Genomic DNA, 18071 nt, shown 5'->3' on the forward strand with positions numbered 1-18071 from the left:
TAAGAGCTAGAGCTTAGATATTTGGCATGAAACATCTTCTAGTGAGTGTCTACCAAGTTTGTTCAAATAAAAGCCCTGGGGTCAAAATTGGCCCCGCCCCGGGGGCTCATTGATTTTCCCTATATGCATATAGTAAAAACTTAAAAAATCTTCTTTTAAAGAACCCAAAGAGCTAGAGCTAAGATATTTAGCATGAAACATGTTCTAATGGGTGTCTACCAAGTTAGTTCAAATAAAAGCCCTGGGGTGAAAATTGGCCCCGCCCCGGGGGTCATTGATTTTCCCTATATGCATATAGTAAAAACTTAAAAAATCTTCTTTTAAAGAACTCAAAGAGCTAGAGCTTAGATATTTGGCATGAAACATCTTCTAGTGAGTGTCTACCAAGTTTGTTCAAATAAAAGCCCTAGGGTCAAAATTGGCCCCGCCCCGGGGGGTCATTGATATTCCCTATTTGCATATAGTAAAAACTTAAAAAATCTTCTTTTAAAGAACCCAAAGAGCTAGAGCTAAGATATTTAGTATGAAACATGTTCTAATGGGTGTCTACCAAGTTTGTTCAAATAAAAGCCCTGGGGTGAAAATTGGCCCCGCCCCGGGGGTCATTGATTTTCCCTATATGCATATTGTAAAAACTTAAAAATCTTCTTTTAAAGAACTCACAGAGCTAGAGCTTAGATATTTGGCATGAAACATCTTCTAGTGTGTGTCTACCAAGTTTGTTCAAATAAAAGCCCTGGGGTCAAAATTGGCCCCGCCCCGGGGGGTCATTGATTTTCCCTATATGCATATAGTAAAAACTTAAAAAATCTTCTTTTAAAGAACCCAAAGAGCTAGAGCTAAGATATTTAGCATGAAACATGTTCTAATGGGTGTCTACCAAGTTTGTTCAAATAAAAGCCCTGGGGTGAAAATTGGCCCCGCCCCGGGGGGGTCATTGATTTTCCCTATATGCATATAGTAAAAACTTAAAAAATCTTCTTTTAAAGAACTCAAAGAGCTATGGCTAAGATATTGAGCATCAAACATGTTCTAATAGGTGTCTACCAAGTTTGTTCAAATACAAGCCCAGGGGTCAAAATTGGCCCCGCCCCGGGGGTCATTGATTTTCTTTATATGTGTTTAGCAAAAACTTTAAATCTTCTTTGAAGAAACCCAAATAGCTAGAGTTTAGATATTAAGCATGAAACATCTTCTAGTAAGTGTCTACAAAGTTTGTTCAAATAAAAGCCCTGGGGTCAAAACTGGCCCGGCCCCAGGGGTGTCATTGTTTTTAACTATATGTGTATAGTAAAAACTTAAAAAAAATCTTCTTTTAAAAAGCCCAATGAGCTAGAGCTTAAATGTTTAGCATGAAACATCTTCTTATGGGTGTCTACCAAGTTTGTGCAAATAAAAGCCCTTGGGTTAAATTGGCTCTGCAACGTTGGGTGGGGGGGGGGCCTATATACAGGTGAGCGACCTCAGGGCCATCATGGCCCTCTTGTTCATTTAAACGCTAGATTTTTACTTGCAATCTTCAAAAATTCATTTCAAATCAAGCATATACATAAACGAGACAAAATGTAATTGTCAGTTCAGCAATACGTATATAAAGTCTCATTTTAAATCACTTTCACCTGTGCGTCGTCAAAACGTGACCTTGTTTTCTCTGGGGGATTCCGTCCTTGCGCGCATGCGCTAAAATACTTACACGTGAGGCTTGTTAAAGGGTTTTCCACTAATACCACCTGTTTACAAATAAGTAGGCAATGAGATGAAAAATTGTTTAATTATCAGAATGTTGACCAATATTACTATAAATAATAGTTTTATGGCTTTGATGCGTAAAATATCATGCATACAAGCATGTTACTGCATATGAATGCGTTGGGGTAACGGTACCGGGTAATAGATACCGGCTTTTAGTCTACGCTCTATTTCCTGAATTACATCTATTTATCTCTTAGATAATGGTCTGTTCAACAATTGTAAATGAAAAATAGGTCCGATATAATAAAATTGTATAATTATAATGGGTTAGACTTTATGTACGGGAACTACTTCTCTTCATACAAAATAATGGATAATTTCGGTACCCCATATGAGGCCTCATAAGTAAGGGTTTTTCTATGTTTAGAACATGATGGAATTTCCATGATTTGTGTGACGAGCCGAATATTGATGTGTAACATTCAAATATTGGTGAGTGAGCGTAATAAAAAATAATGATTAAGTAACTATGATTTTTGTACGGGAACTGCTCGCATGCCAGTACAGATAATTTGAAATTTGGTGCCAAAATAATACTTTGTTAATTTTTTCAATAGACTTGTTCCAGAGTTCAGAGTATTTTGTGTTTTTCCCAGGGGATTAATTTTGAAAAAACCCACATTTACCAAGTTCTTGATAACATCTTTTTATATATAATTATCAACTTCATTAGTTACAATATTTACTCGTATTTTGAGTTAACCTGCAGAAACTTAAAAATGATTTCATTTTTGACAACTGTATAGTGCTAAGCTTTAAATAGATGCTCGACTGTCCATTCTTGAAATTTAGCAGGTTTATGGTTAACAAGGACTCATTATATCATTGTTACAAATGCTTTTACAGTGCAGAAATTTATAACAGTGTTTGGTGTTTAAATTTAATCTTGTAAGGTCCGTATTTAACATTTTAAATGCTTATAGGACATAGATTTTCAATTTTTGTTTTGTATTGTAAAGGTATATTCATGCATCAGAAATTAATATTATTTTTTAGAAAGGGCAAACAGGAGTTTAAAAATGTTTTAAATAATAGTTTTAGAGCATTTTAGATGCTTTTCACCTGAAGAATACAGCTATGAATGTGAAATTATTTGTCAAAAAAATAGTAAAACATAAAAAAGTATTAGTTTTGACTTCCATACAAAATATTTAATCACTATATTATTACTATTTACAAAAAAGCAACAGAAGCAAAAGTCGGTTCAGATAATTGGCCAATGAGTAACTTTTTTCGAAAACAGTTTTTGAAAAATGAAAATAAAAGCATTTCTGGGGCATAATGTGCCTTTAAATCAACTATCAAAATTACTTAACAGCCAAAACAAGGTTGTTTAGACTGAAATAAAATCAGCAAAACTGTACACATATTTATTTGTAGTTAAGTTATGTAGTAGCAAAACTTTGGTTGGCAGGGATATATATTTGCCTGAGGTTATGGGAAGAATCTTGCTTTATATAAATGTATCTAAAATGCTTATTTTTTTTTTTTAATATTTTATGCTATAATGTTTGATAAATAATTTCTCTATAACTAAGATATATCTAAAGATGATTTATTTGAATAAATAATAAAATGTTTCACAAAATAGCAGTATTATTTTACAACCAGAACTGTTGAGTATTTAAAATATTATTATTAATTAATTATTAGATATTTATTTAGTTTTCAAAGTAGTGCTGCTTCTTGTTTCTTAAGTTTCCTCTCTTTTAATTAAAATTTTTCTTTCGGGTGTTGTTTGGAAATGTAAATAATTTAAGTTCACAATGCCTTGATAACTAAACTGTTGTAATAATTTTGTAGTCTGAAGTCAGCTTGAGTTATGATGGGTCATTATCATATACCTATTAAGTGTTGGATAACATATGAGCCGAGTCAAGACAAAACCAACATAATGGGTTTTCGACCAGCATGGATCCAGACCAGCCTGCGCATCTGCTCAGTCTTATTAGGATCCATGCTGTTCGCTGTCAGTTTCTTTACCTGTAATAGGGTTTGTAAGCAAACAGCATGGATCCTGATCAGACTGCGCGGATGCGCAGGCTGGTCTGGATCCATGCTGATCGCAAACGCACTATGTTGGTTTTGTCGTGACTTCTGTAATGTAAAGATATTTCTTTATTATTCATGTAAAAATATTTCTCTATTATTATTAAATAAAAGGTTTATGTAAAGTTTGTGCCCTTCGCATTATTTTGTATACCTAGTAAAAAACTTTTGTATGTGTTTTAATGGCGTTTTGTTTGCGTAATAATGTAAGGCACAATGGTATCTCATTGTATTGTGAAGTGTTAGTATATTTTGTGAATTGTTTCGGTGTCTATTGCAAGTTTTTGTGTCTTAATGACCTCTATTGTCTTGTTTTTTTTTCTCACTATTCCTGATGAAAGACAGAAATGTAAGTCTCAAAAGAGACTCAGAAAGAATATGTAAATAAAACTTGGAAAAAATGTTGAAGTCATGCTGGATCTTTAAATATTAAAAATGTAAGGTATAAAATATATAATCTGGATGGACCTTTAAACATGATCTGCTTTCTATAGATTAATCTCATTTCTCTGTTGTTTTTAAACTTTTGTTTTTTTGTTGTTTAGTTGTTGTATAGTCACACAGGTCGGGAGATAATAGTTTAAAAATCAAAATTTTTTGCAGAGTAAAAATTTGCATGATGAAACTTCTATTATGCTTTGGACAAAATTTATGAAAACACATACTTTTCATAATCATTGTATTTTTGATGGTGAGATGTTAGTTGAATTAAAAAGAAACAGCAACAAAAAACGTTATGTTGTATATAAAGTCGAAATGATTGAGCTTTTTGAGACAATTGACCTTTTTATATAGATGACATACGAATTGCAGCAGTTATACAGAAAAAAATTATTGACCACATTTAGAGTACTGGAAAGATTTGACAAAACATAATTTTATAATGAATTATTAAAAAGTGTTATGAAACGAATAAAAATGAGTTTAGAAAACTTACATGTATTTTTATGATAAGTTTGTTAGACAATGCTAACTGCTATTAGATAATAATATATTAATTTTGTGACGCAATGACCATGCTTACAGCTTTGGTCAATGTGTAGTTTTGCTTTAAAAGCCTTTTTTGTCAATTTATTGTTAATAAGTGTTAAAAATACAATTTATGGTTTTTCTGGTCTCTTTTTAAAATTAAAATTGATAATATAAGCAATGCAATTGTAAAATTTAAAGTTCAGATATTTATAACAAGTTTAATAAAATCAAAGAAAAAAATCTATGCAGTTGTTTGTTGGGTTTTATTTATGTGAGAAGTATTCTTCTGTTTACGTGCCAAAATGCAATGTAAAATGTAGACAAGGGGAACGGTGGCCAAGTGGTTGAGGTGTCTGCCTCTCAACCCAGAGATCATGGGTTCGACACCTACTCGGGTCACGACCATGTTTCTTCATATGACACCAGTACTGGTTGGTTCCAGGAAGCGGACTCGAAAGTGATTAATATAAGTTGCAAGAACTTGTTTCGCATTCGAGCTTAAATAAATATGTTTAAACCAAAATGTAGACAAAACCAACCGAGATGTACTGTTTTAACTGTTCGGCAAATCCATAACACAAGTTCAGCTGGTAATGAATCACACGATATTATACATGATAATTCAACTGTTGCACCCATAGTATTGTATAATTTGTTATTGTAAATTTCTGATCAGCATTTGACTTAGTTGTTGAAGTTTGATATATGAAAAACTAATAATCATAAAATTTGGCCCACACCTTCATTAGTTACTCTAATCGACTATTCCAGCGTTAATGTCCAATGGGATGGGGGATTTCATATCACAATTTCAAGATTGGTAACATAATTTGACTGCGAGGGTGTGACATAGATAAAGTAATCACCGTGTCGAGATAGCACCGGAAGGGAACCTTCAATAGAAGTGTTTAACAAGAAATAAATATAAACTTTTAAGACAAAGAATTTATCGTTTTCAATAAATTACCACTAGTTATCGCATATAGTTGTGCCCTGTGCAAATGTGGTATCCACCCCCCACCCCCAAACCTCCCAATACATCTTCATACACATCCTCTGGGTCTTAAGATAGTTTCCTCACCACATTGTTCGTAAACTTCCTTAAGACCGTACCCTTGTGGGGAAATTGTAATTTCTATATGAGCGGCATGTCACCATACCCGAGGCACACCGCAACATGTCAGCGTGATAGGTAACAAATATATATTTTATAACTTTGTGGTTAGTAAGTAACATTTTAATGTTTTGAGTTCCGTTTGTGATCATAACACGTTACATACAGTTATTATTTTCTTATATATTTAATATATTTTTAGAGTGCTTAATTTAAGAATTTCCATTAACAATCTTTCTGGTCATCTAGGCAACGCTAATAGTGATGCCGACAATATAGGGCTAATTTCATTGAAATATCATACTGTAGGAACAGTGACGTGTTGCCCCTGTTCGGCTAGATTATGCCAAGACCGAACATGTAACTGTATGAAAACTTAAGCCTCAAGTTAATGGGCTACTTCCAGCATTCTTGGTGAAACTAGAGGGTGGCCGAAAGCACTAATGAAGCGTGTCCTTAGCCACAAAGGCAGTTCTACTGTAGAAGTGACAGGGACATCTTTTTTCTTTTTTAACCTAGAGGTTATTATTACGCACGCCTCACGTATTACACTTTTAGTTAACCTACCATTTTAGCTTCTTTTACGGAAACTGTTTGAAGAAACAATGGTAAACATTTTATAATGTTCAATGATTTATTTTTGCAATAGTACTCAAGACGATAAAAACATTGTTTATGATCATACGAAGTCAAATCCCACATGGTGGAAACGTCCCTGAATTTACCTGAATCTACCTGCAAATACAAATGAAATCACAAATTTAATGTAAATAAGTAACAACGTTTAATGGTGTTGTTCTTTACTTTACATGATGAAATTTCCAGAAAACTATTAATATTCATGTAATTCTACAATTTTAATGCCCAAATATATTAAATATTTAATATCCTTAACATTTTTACACAGCAAAATTCTTCATTTTATCCACTTATGGCATTTTACTTGATTTTCGTAAAAATAATACCAGTAACCCATTGTTCTGGATTTTACACAGTTATACAATCTATTTTAGCTATGCATTACTAATGCTACCTTTTATAGTCATTTGAATGCAAATCGGGAAACAATTCCAACGAACTTAAACACACAAAATAACGGACTTGGGACGGTTGTATACAAAGTTGTGCATGCCAGTTAAAGATTAGTCAGCCTATTTATCACAAAACGGAAGAATTTTTGCATCATATTTTTAAAGACCTAATTTATACATGTTTTAAGTTTACAAGAAAAAAATGTCGCATTTACCCACAACAGTAATGAACAAATTAACATTTGTCAATTTTGTTTATAACTATTTATTTAATAACTCCGTCGTTTCAAATTGAAAGCCCTCAAAGGGCATTGCTCCTCCAATATAAATCAAAAGGCTTTCTGCTAGCTCAAAGAAGATTTATTGTTTTACTAAGTTGCCCACTCATGTTTGAAGTACATGTATAGTTCAGAAATGGGTTTTTGATGGGAATTCTTTCTTAAACAGAAGTAATGTTGAAACACCGTCAGATTATCCTATTAAACTATAAGCTATAATCTCTGCTGACTACAGTTTACAAAACTTTATTTTTGAATTTTGAAAAAGAATAATTCCAAAATGCATGTATAAAAGAAATATGTTGGGTTATTTCCTTTTGCATGCATGAAATCATTGCTAAATGGTTAAAACTATATAACATAGTAGCCTAGAATTTTGTTGCAGAACATTTTATTCTGTAAAGGTACAATTTTCATATGTGTGTGAAATAACAGAAGAATTCTATGTTACAACAGTAGCGAGAATCCATCACAAGCGCACGGAAAAAATAAAATTTTCCATTTATAAATCTTATATTTTTTATCAGATAGAGCTTTAAACCCTTCAAGAATTATGTCTTAACTTCTATATTACGTACCTTTCTCTTAACACGAATCTTACTTCTTCCAATCATAATAACTATCATCGTAGCCGTCGCCATGGTTGTCATCGTAGCCGTCGCCATGGTCATCGTCATAACTATTCCCATGACTGTTGCCATAACCGCTGCCGCCGTGTTTGCCTTTGCCGCCTCCATGTTTTCCACCATAGTAGCCGCCACTATATCCTCCACCACCACCGAGACCACCGCCACTGAGACCCCCGAAAAGAACTTGGATGATCAAAATGAACACAAACACTGTAAAAAAAAGATTTATATAGGTAAATATCTCAGAAATATGTCATACATTTTTACTGTCTATATTAATGCTAAGTCTGTACACAGAAACACGTGTCTTATGTACACAGAAACACGTGTCGTACACATTTATAAAGATACATTGCATACATTTTTAATCAAATTGCAAATATGAAAGTTTCTACTCAAGTGTTTTATAGATTAAATCATTTTCCGGTCAAGGTAGTTTTTATACATCATATTTATCTAGCGACTTGTTAGTTTCATAAAAGACAATGTAAACTAGTTATTTTACATGCCCTTTTTGCGAATAGAATTATTTTGAACATTTGTGATATCAGATCTAGTTATAGTCCATCAATCAAAACGCGACAGATCAGATAGAAATAGCAATACATTTGACTGCTTTTTTACATTGATAATTAATGATGACAAAAAGTAAAGAAACGGAATCTTACAGAATATAATCATCCCAAAGATTCCTCCGCCACCGAATCCACCGCCACTGCCCCCGCTGCTACCTGTCCACGGAGAGAGAAAAAACCCATCAGGTTAAACATTAATTGTTTGAAATGAAAGACTTTAATAGAAAATGGCATACTAGTATAAAACTTCAGAGCTTCAGTCATCACAAAGTCTTTTGATAACTTGAGTACATTCACTTTAGAATATACAGATTTTGGCAATGGCTTTAAAATAATAGAAACACATTTAAACACTGTCCATAAACACCCAAAACACTGCAGTTATAAGAAGCCATAAATTCTCGTTTTTTTCTGAGTCAATTAACGTATGGAAACAAAATGTTAACTTACTTAAGATATTTTGATTTACTTAGCATTAAAACTAGACATGTTGGCTTACTTAGCATTAAATCTTAGTAATAATATCCTGAATATTCTTAAAAACGCAATGAAAATTTCAAAGTAAACGAAGGTCAAGTTAATAATATTTTTTAAAGATGATAACAATAATAATCGCATTATCAATAATAAAGTGAAATAGTACCGTAATTTTGCATGCCATAGCCTCCGTATGTATATGGCATTTTGTACATGTTGCCTTGTACCAGCATTGCCACGCTGAACACGGTGACGAGTCCTACCAGGAACAACCTCATCTTGAATCTTCAACCGTCTAAAAATAAACAAAGATTCTTTTAATTAAACAAATATATCAAACATAAAAAAACGAAGATAAAATACTTAAATAAAATACGTTTTTCCTTCTAGTTATGTATCTATGTAAAACGAAATAAATGTATTTACTCTAACTATGCGGGAAGTGGTTTAAAAAAGATAGTTGAGTCTTATATATGGAGGGGACTTAACCGGATATTCTAATAAAATTTCATATTTTCTTAGCACTTCCTGATTTTATCGGTAATTTATGTAAAACTATACGCCAGCTAATAAGTCATTTTTGTTACGGTATCTCTAACATGGACGAAAATATGAAATAAATACTAAAAAACATTCCTTTTAGAAACATATATTTGCCCCATGGGATTTTATTTCTCGTATGAAAAAACCTAAATATCCATCAATTTTGGGAAACCACAGCCGCAAAGATCTCTACAGGAATCTGAAATATAGAGTGAAATTACATATACAAGTGTATACTTTTTATGATTTTTAATGACATTTTTTACTTTATCGTTCACCTGGTGAATTTCTTAGCTTCGATTTTTTTTCGAGACACTCCGTGATCCTAGTGAATTTCTTAAATGAAATTGCCCAGCTTCGATTTTTTTCGGGTCACTCCGGCCGTGATCTATTTTGGAAATATGAATATATGAGCTTTAAAGTTGTTAAATCCAGGCAAGATTAAATGGATGTACAGACTAAGCTGCCTGTACATACATGTATATTGCTGGCAAATGCTCGTCACTTTCTCTTTCAGCAGGGAAAGGGTTAAAAATCTTGAACTGCCAAACATATTGATAACAAAAGTTATAAAATGTATAATTTTTCGATGATAAATTTTTATGTTTTAAAGGATCTCCACTCAGTTAAAAAGCTAAAATATTTTAATTCGTACACAGATCAGGATAAATGAAAAATCTTCAAAGGATAATAGAGATATACTCAGAATTAAACTTAATTTATATCGAATTTATGTGCGATTCTCAGCCCGATGTGAGTGAAAGGTATTGTAACGCTTTTGTAGGTCATTTTACACAATAAAACGGATTATTCCAGAAAAAAACGGGGAAAGGTAATGATCTAAAACTTTGCACAGAAGCAATTTGACCCAGACCTACATCAAATGGTACACAAATCTCGGAAAAATATTTTCAGTATAATTATGTCAAAAAAATCTCTGTTGAGATTAATTATGTTGAAGGGACTCTACTGAGGTTTTTTTGACATGATGGAACTAAATATATTTTTTCCAGATAATTGTACAATTTGATTTTGGTTAAGACCACTAATCTTTGTGCAAAATTTCAGATCATTCACGCATTTCGTTTTTCCAGAATGATTATTCAAATTGTTAAAAAAAGGATTCAAAATGAAAAGCGTTTAAACACTTTTCACTCAAATCGGGCTAAGAAAAGCATAAAAATACGATTTTCAATTTATTTCAAGGTAATTTTTTTAACTATCTTAATAACTTAGTATAAGTATCCAGTACTTAGCAATGGTTGTAACGTTTCTTACTTACAGAAACGAAACAACTGGTTGTCCCTTGTTTGTTCACTTATTTTAAAGCAATAAATGAACCATTATCTATATAAGTTTAGACAGAATGTAATGATAAAATATTCTTCCGTATATCATTTTGTGCATTTAACGCTACATTATTTGAATCGGTTAGACATAGCAAGTTGTATAATACTTCATGATGTGTAAATTGTTATACTCAGAACAGAAAGTTTTATTTTGCTTATGGGTTAAAACAGAACTGATAAAAACGCGGAATGCCTAATGTTCATTAATGTACAATTCAAACAGGTATACACTGTACTCTTATATTCCAACTTGCTTCCGGAACGTCGGTGCCTTCGTGCCTGAAATAATGCACGAAGGTCGAGGTTTTCCTCCACCAGTAAAGCTGGAAAGTCTCCATATGACATTTACCTTAATTGGTGCAATCCCCCAAAAGGAAACGTCAGATAACAAATTAAAGGTACATACGCATCTGTGTACTAACAGACTAATATATTTATCCTTATACTATTTGTTTTTAGACAGTATAAGATTGAAATACTCTGGTGTTACACTGGAACCTCTCTCAAAGAAACAATCATACTTTGTATCATTCTTTTAAATATATTTTCAAGCTGAAGGCGCATTAATCCTTAGAAATATTTTTCTATACTGTAGAAATGGGAAAAATGTGTTTAAATTTTTTTTGTAAATGATTTTGACCATGTAAGATGCTAAAGAATTTTAAAAAATAGTGCTTAATGCAACATTGTCATAAAAGATAATTCAAAGATAATGTAAGCAAAGTGATATTTTGACTTCCATACAAAATAATTAATCACTTAAACTGTACTGTATCACAAAAATGTATATAAATGAAATAATAAAAATAATAATTAATAAAAACGAAAAAGAAGCAAAAGATGGCTTAGTTATGTGACCAGTAAATAACGTTTTGGAAATTGTAACAGGACACCAATAAGAAAAGCTTTTATTAGATGAAATAACTTGCATTTTTGAGAATTTATGCGCCTGAAAAGAAAAAACTGAAAGAAAAATAGACAGAACTGATAAAAACGCACGGAATTCAAGCAGGTATACACTGTATTCTTATATTCCATCCTGCACACGGAACGTCGGTGCTTACATTATCATTATGACTATAATTAATTAAGTAATTAAGTAGGGGCTATAGCAATTTCTTTTGCATGATTTGATTGTGGCTAATTTTTTGGTTCTGGCTCATAATTATCATATATTTTCATGATTTTCAAAATTAAAACATTTTTCAAGATCATAACTTTATTCTCTTTTATTATATAATAACAACAATAACAACATTTATTTAGCAATTAAACATAAGAACGCTTTTAGCCATAATATATCACTGCCATAAAGTGAAAATGGCACGAAATGTCATGACATCCAATATTTTGGCATAGAGAAGTTTACACAATGGATAAAACGTTTTTAAGTAAGAAATTTAAATTGTAATGCAAATATAATTAACTATTCCTTCATTTACATGTATTTGAAAAGAATATATATTTTGATAAATTAAACAGTTGACGTTCATTACCTGTGGACATCAGTCTCTCGAATTTATCAAAAGTTGGCCACCTACATAAATACGGTTTTAAATATTTTTCCTATTAATTTCTCGATATATTGGGCAGACAACAAGAAAATGATACACATCTTCAATCCAATCAATTTATATAGTTGTTATCTTAAGATGATTAGCTAATGATATAGGCTGGTTGAAACTAATAAAAGATTATGTTTATGTTTTAGGAAATAGTTATTAATTGTGAGTGCATTGTTGTAGAATATAACACACTGTTCGAGTTAAATTGCATATTAGGAATAAAATCACAAAGGCCGATAGGTCTGAGTGATTAATTACAAAGCATATGAACGAAAAACCGTGTGGTATTAAACGAAAAAGTCATAATGTAATATTTGATTGCTCTATCCGCTTGTTTGAATTTTTGGCAAAGAACGTTTGCTCAGTCAACACTCATTCTGATATGTCGTCATATTTAAGTTTTCGGGACGAATGAATAGGCTTTGGAACTAATTTCATCAATTCCCTCTTTGTTGTTATACTTTTTTGTCAATTGTACACTTTTAATTCCCGCCGACCACATTTGGATGTTTGTTAGCATTATATATTCTAAGAATATATTAATATATTATTTACTTTTGTAAATTTGTTGGAAAGACATACTTGTATCACAATTCTTTAGTCTGGTCCATGTTAATGATTTTTGGGGGTTTATTTTTGTGTTGTTTTTTGTTTGTTTGTTTTGTTGTTTATTTTTAATTTTCCACCAGTGATAAAATGAAAATGTTTGACAATATTTCGAATCCTATTTGAATTTTCAATAGGACACGTGAAACAAAACGACATAATCCGACAGTGATGCTGAAATGTGTATTTATTAAGTAAAAGAAAAAACAATAACAATTCAAAAAAGACGTTGGTCATGTCTTTTGAAATTGTGGCAATCTCGTTTGTCGGTATCCGTTTGAAGTCGTTTATCCGTGCATTCAGCTCTGTGATTTCGTCCGCTGAAAAAGAAGATAGGAGCTACAGAATAAAAATTTGTAAATGATTCCAACACTGTGGAAATTTTAAAAAATCGGATGTACAAAGTTAATTAAAACAAAGAGAGAAAAAATTCTGGACACTTCACAAACTGAATTTAAATATTATTAATGATAGGAATTTAATGGATAACTGAATAATTGCTTTTTATGAGAATCTTTAAAACGTGAATACAGCAAGTTTAGGAGCGCTAAGTTAATTCAAAACATTGAAAACAAGAAATATCTTTGAAACGATATTACATTGTGATAAATTTGGTTTAACAGTTGCTTGGCCATTTTTTAGTATTCTATTAAATTAATGCAGAAATAATACCATTGCTCAACAAGACCGCGATTACTTATTTAGTTTGCTCAATTGTTATTGAAGCATTCTTTTTTAAACAGGAAGATTGACTGCGTAAGGACCAACGTAGGGAACATATTGCTTTCGTGTTAGATACTTGCAAAACTAACAACAGTGTAACTTTTGAATTCCGGAACTTCTGAAATTCGGAAACTTTTGAAATCCGAACAATTATTAGAGTTCCAAAATTTCTCCAGTTTTCTGTAGTAGAAATAGTTTATAGGACCTTGATAACACATGAAAATAATAAAACGTTTTTCTGTATAACTAAAACAGTTGTATTTGAAGCGATTAGTTTAGTAGATATTTCTATCATATCAAAGGAATTTAGCTATTTCAATCAGGCATAATTTGATTTTTTTTTTTGATATTTTAAACCAATCTCAGTTTGACAATGGTATACTAACCTCAGTGTGTATCTCTATCAATAATCATTATCGTGACTATGACTACTGTGGCTGCTGTGACTGCCGTGACCTCCACCTTTGTAATAGCCACTGCCACTATATCCCCCGTAACCTATGTTACCACCACCGATAGAACCGAAGCCTCCACCCGAACCAAACAATACTCGGATGAATATAATGAATATAAATACTGAAATATAGGATAAACATTAAAACAACATGTGTGAGTTTCTGTATGTTATCACCATAGTTACTGTGCTGATACCTGGGTTAACTCCTCGTTCTGATTTTCAACGGTGGATTGTCCTCTGAATCATTGAACAATGTCAACACGAAATGATGATTATTAAAATTGAAAGCCATTAGTGTTTTTTTTCAATTACGTATGAATTGATGTAAATGGTGGTACAAAATAATTATATTATATACTATTGATTTTACAAACGAAAAATATTTCAGTGATATATATCTTTTTAGTTATATAGAGCAAATTTCCAACCTAGAACACAGTGGGAAATTATAATACTAACCCGTTTTATTTTAAGATTTTTTTTGTTGAGGCTTTATGCATTCATTATTTTTTGTAGATCATTTATTATTAAAAAAGATATACGAAGGTTTGAATATGCAAGACTTTTAATCCTATTACTTTTTGAACAACCATCGTATTAATGAAAACATTCCTTAGCAAGAGCTTTTTTATTTATTGTGTATTCTTGCCGCGCATTTTGTCCAAAAAGCTATTTGGTCCGCCACCCTAATAGTGATGAATCATTAGGAATAGGCTGTATACAATATGTATTTATTTGTAAAGAGCATTATGTTTAAATTACATTTTATTGATTGAATATCGTAAAGTCTAGTAATATACTCACAGAATATTAGCATCCCAAATATTCCACTAAACCCGTAACCTCCTGATCCGGAGCTGAATCCATTGCCTACACCGCCTGAAATAAATATATAAAAACATAACTGATACATATGACGAAGTTACGTTAAAAAAATTGGAACGTGGAAAGAACTTCTTTAGGTCTATTTATAACTTGTTTTAAAGATAAAATCAACCAATTAAATGTTCGCTTACATACTTTATCGACATGGTTTCATATCAGTAAACCTGTTCGGACTCAATAAATATTTCGATGTGGTACATTCATTTTATCATTTTATCATTTTTATGGTGTGCCATCCAAATGCATATCAATTATTGTGAATTACAATATTTTCTTTTTGAATTTTACAAGTAGATTTATAAAAGAAAGAAGAAAAACAACTTATAAGCAGGATCGTTTGCACATATAATTATCATATTTCTTATGGGTACAACGACATTTTCAGCTGATAAAAAAAAAAAAAAAAAAAAAAAAAGCAAATAACTACAACCCAATCGCTCCAACATGAATACACGGGTTAAATGCCATTCGGAACACTTCGCCGATTATCCATAATCCCTATCCGGACATTTTTATTTTCTAATAAGACTCACCGCCAGAATAGCCATAACTCATCGGCATCATCTTGTAATTGCCGGAAACCATCATGGCCCCACTAAGTATACAAACCAGCCCTATGAGCAGCAACTTCATTCTGAACGGTGTTCTGAAAAACAGTTCGATAATAACATAATGATTAAAAATACAATATATATGCGTAAGGTATCTTAAGAACAATGAAATCCAAACAAAGTCGGAGGAAACTGGCAAACTTCAATGAGTTTGAATGAAATGTGAATTTTCCAATCTCCAGAAACTGTTTCATTGTCTACAATATATTTTGATAGATGATAGTTTTCAACATAGTGGTTTGCGATAACAGATCTGAAATGATTAGAGCGTAACACATCTTTAATTGCTTAGCATCGTACTAAAATGCTTTTTAAATCATTTCGATCTTTTAATCTCCATTTCATATATTCTACTATAACTCATTCATAACAAATCCAGTAAATTATAGATTCATTGTTTACGAAATCTTCGGAAAAAAATTAAATCCGCTATTAAAAAAGAGTAAGTCAAATTAATCATTTTATCCGCTTCAGATGCACAATTCAACAAAACGATCAGATTGTTTTCTAATGAAATTCTTAGACGCCTCTTTATAAGAAACACGAAACAATAGGTCTACTGTAGTGGTGGCAGTTTTACTCACACGATTCAACTACTACTGCTAAACGATGAAGATGTTGTATATTTATATATTGTCAAGAGGAAATTGCAACAAATATTTTGCTTATTTTTTATTGATTTGTTAAAAAAAAATAGCGACGTTCGTCTGATAAAATCACTTGAATGTTCAAAGTATGCAATTTTGCTTAAGGAAATGAACATGAAGCTAAATTTAGATTTTGTGTCCAATTACGGACAAAAGCGAATATCCACATATTTTTGCTTTACAATATAAAATGTAACCAACTATCTATGAACTTGAAAATACAGTTTTCTAGAGTTTTGCATATTTTTTATTCTTTATGAACTGAGCAAGGCGGTTTTTGCTATCGAATAAATTAGATTCCACCATTTATTTTTATCTCATTTAGAGCATGTATTCTTTTTCCATAAGTTCTGAACACTTCTTCTCTTTTAGGGCATACGTTTTCATTTACTTGGGGACCGTTTTTTATGAATGGGCACGAAAATGTCACATTAAAGGTCCCATGATAACCGCCTAATGAACACATCTGCGGATGTTTATAAATTTAAAATTTCATCATATTGGTGTTTAAATTACGCTGGGGATGCTAGGTGGCGTGGACGGTACCTTGCATTTTCCAGTACCGTTCGCGGCTTGGAAGATTTTCCCCTTATTTCTACGATGGTGGGTCTATATGTAATGCAATATGAAGTATATTTTCTAATTTAGCTCGTGATTCTTGTGCTTGTGTAAACTATACTAGGCTTCGTAATATCTGCTTTCAACTGATACCAGATTCAGGTGTGTAGGTCAATCGATTAAGAATTTTATTTTCATTTAAAAATACCTTATACGAGTAAGTTCCCGTAAAAATTTGCTGGAAAACGCTTTGTTAAAAGTGGTGAATTAAGGGCTTACATAAAAACTACATGAAGAGCAAAGATAGGCTATAAAATGTTTATAATATTATTTGTTATACTTATGACATGAATTGTATTAAGGCGGATGCATAAATTAAAAAATGAGTCAATTAAAGAAGCCTTTAAGTCTAATAGGAAACTCTCCATAGTTAATGACAAAAATATTCATAAAGTCAAGCTCAGCATTGACAACATGTGCCAGACATTCACTTACCATGATAGCCCATATCACAGGGATATCTGTAGGGCCAATTCATACGATTCTCAAGAATCACTTGAAAGAAAGACGGATAACTGCCAGATGGATACCCAATTTGCTAACATTTGACCAGAAGAAGGAGCGAGTTAAAAGAGCTTGAAAATTACTAGTAGCTGTCTTAAACATCTACTCAGTGACGTTTTCTTCTTTCCTCGACAGACAAAACAACTTTCAGGTCATCGCTACAAGAGTAGAAATGGTCGGCCATGTTTTAGAAATTGAAAGGTATACCTATGGAGGATTATGTTGAAGCATTTAAAATTGGATTGAACGTCTGAAACTTTGTATTTCTGTAGGGGATTATTTTGAAGGGTTTAAATAAAAAGATGTTGAGTATTTTCTCTTTTGTTATACCCTCGTATATCCAATTTTATAAATATTCGTCCTTTCTAATTCCAAAATAGTTTGCTTTGAATAGGTACGATAACATCAGAGTGTGCGTTTAATTTAAAATAAATATTTTATATCTTTCTTGGCAAATGATCAACACTATCTGCATTTGGAAGAACTACACTTTGCGAATATTCTCTTGTTTTGCTTTTGGTACTTAGATGGTTCTACATTGAAATTATGATTCCATTCCTGTCTGAATTGCAACTTGAAATTATTGTTTTTATTTGTCTTTAAAAGTTTCTTTTTATCTCTCTACCGTAACGTTTATAAGATAAATCTGTTCAATACTTATTTTCTATAACCAGTTTCTAGACTTT

General features: G+C 31.8%; 2 protein-coding genes across 2 annotated transcripts; both read right to left on the reverse strand.

Annotated features, from left to right (window-relative positions):
- Positions 1-6502: 6502 nt before the first annotated feature.
- LOC132735375 (acanthoscurrin-1-like) lies at positions 6503-9268 on the reverse strand. Its single transcript, XM_060722315.1, has 4 exons — positions 9044-9268; positions 8494-8556; positions 7775-8035; positions 6503-6622 (listed from the first exon to the last, which is right to left on the reverse strand). Exons 1-3 carry the CDS (start codon positions 9153-9155, stop codon positions 7794-7796), a joined length of 417 nt encoding a protein of 138 aa, XP_060578298.1. The 5' UTR covers positions 9156-9268; the 3' UTR covers positions 6503-6622; positions 7775-7793.
- A 4787-nt stretch (positions 9269-14055) lies between these two features.
- On the reverse strand, positions 14056-15651 carry LOC132735381 (keratin, type I cytoskeletal 9-like). Its single transcript, XM_060722320.1, has 3 exons — positions 15539-15651; positions 14925-14999; positions 14056-14239 (listed from the first exon to the last, which is right to left on the reverse strand). The coding sequence occupies exons 1-3, from the start codon at positions 15636-15638 to the stop codon at positions 14067-14069; spliced, it is 348 nt and encodes a 115-aa protein (XP_060578303.1). The 5' UTR covers positions 15639-15651; the 3' UTR covers positions 14056-14066.
- Between the last annotated feature and the right edge of the window lie 2420 nt (positions 15652-18071).

Source organism: Ruditapes philippinarum, unplaced genomic scaffold (genome assembly GCF_026571515.1).
Source record: "Ruditapes philippinarum isolate M1 unplaced genomic scaffold, ASM2657151v2 ctg559_1_1_1_1, whole genome shotgun sequence".
In the NCBI taxonomy this organism is placed as follows: Eukaryota; Metazoa; Mollusca; class Bivalvia; order Venerida; family Veneridae; genus Ruditapes; species Ruditapes philippinarum.

Bases quoted from the DNA above. Each gene is read 5' to 3' on its own strand.
- LOC132735375 (XM_060722315.1), bottom strand. From the start codon at position 9,155: ATGAGGTTGTTCCTGGTAGGACTCGTCACCGTGTTCAGCGTGGCAATG. The intron at 8,557-9,043 runs GTACTATTTCAC...CTCCGTGGACAG, and splicing joins CTATGGCATGCAAAATTACG to GTAGCAGCGGGGGCAGTGGC. The intron at 8,036-8,493 runs GTAAGATTCCGT...TTTTTTTTACAG, and splicing joins CTTTGGGATGATTATATTCT to TGTTTGTGTTCATTTTGATC.
- LOC132735381 (XM_060722320.1), bottom strand. From the start codon at position 15,638: ATGAAGTTGCTGCTCATAGGGCTGGTTTGTATACTTAGTGGGGCCATG. The intron at 15,000-15,538 runs GTGAGTCTTATT...TATTTATTTCAG, and splicing joins GAGTTATGGCTATTCTGGCG to GCGGTGTAGGCAATGGATTC. The intron at 14,240-14,924 runs GTGAGTATATTA...CCTATATTTCAG, and splicing joins ATTTGGGATGCTAATATTCT to TATTTATATTCATTATATTC.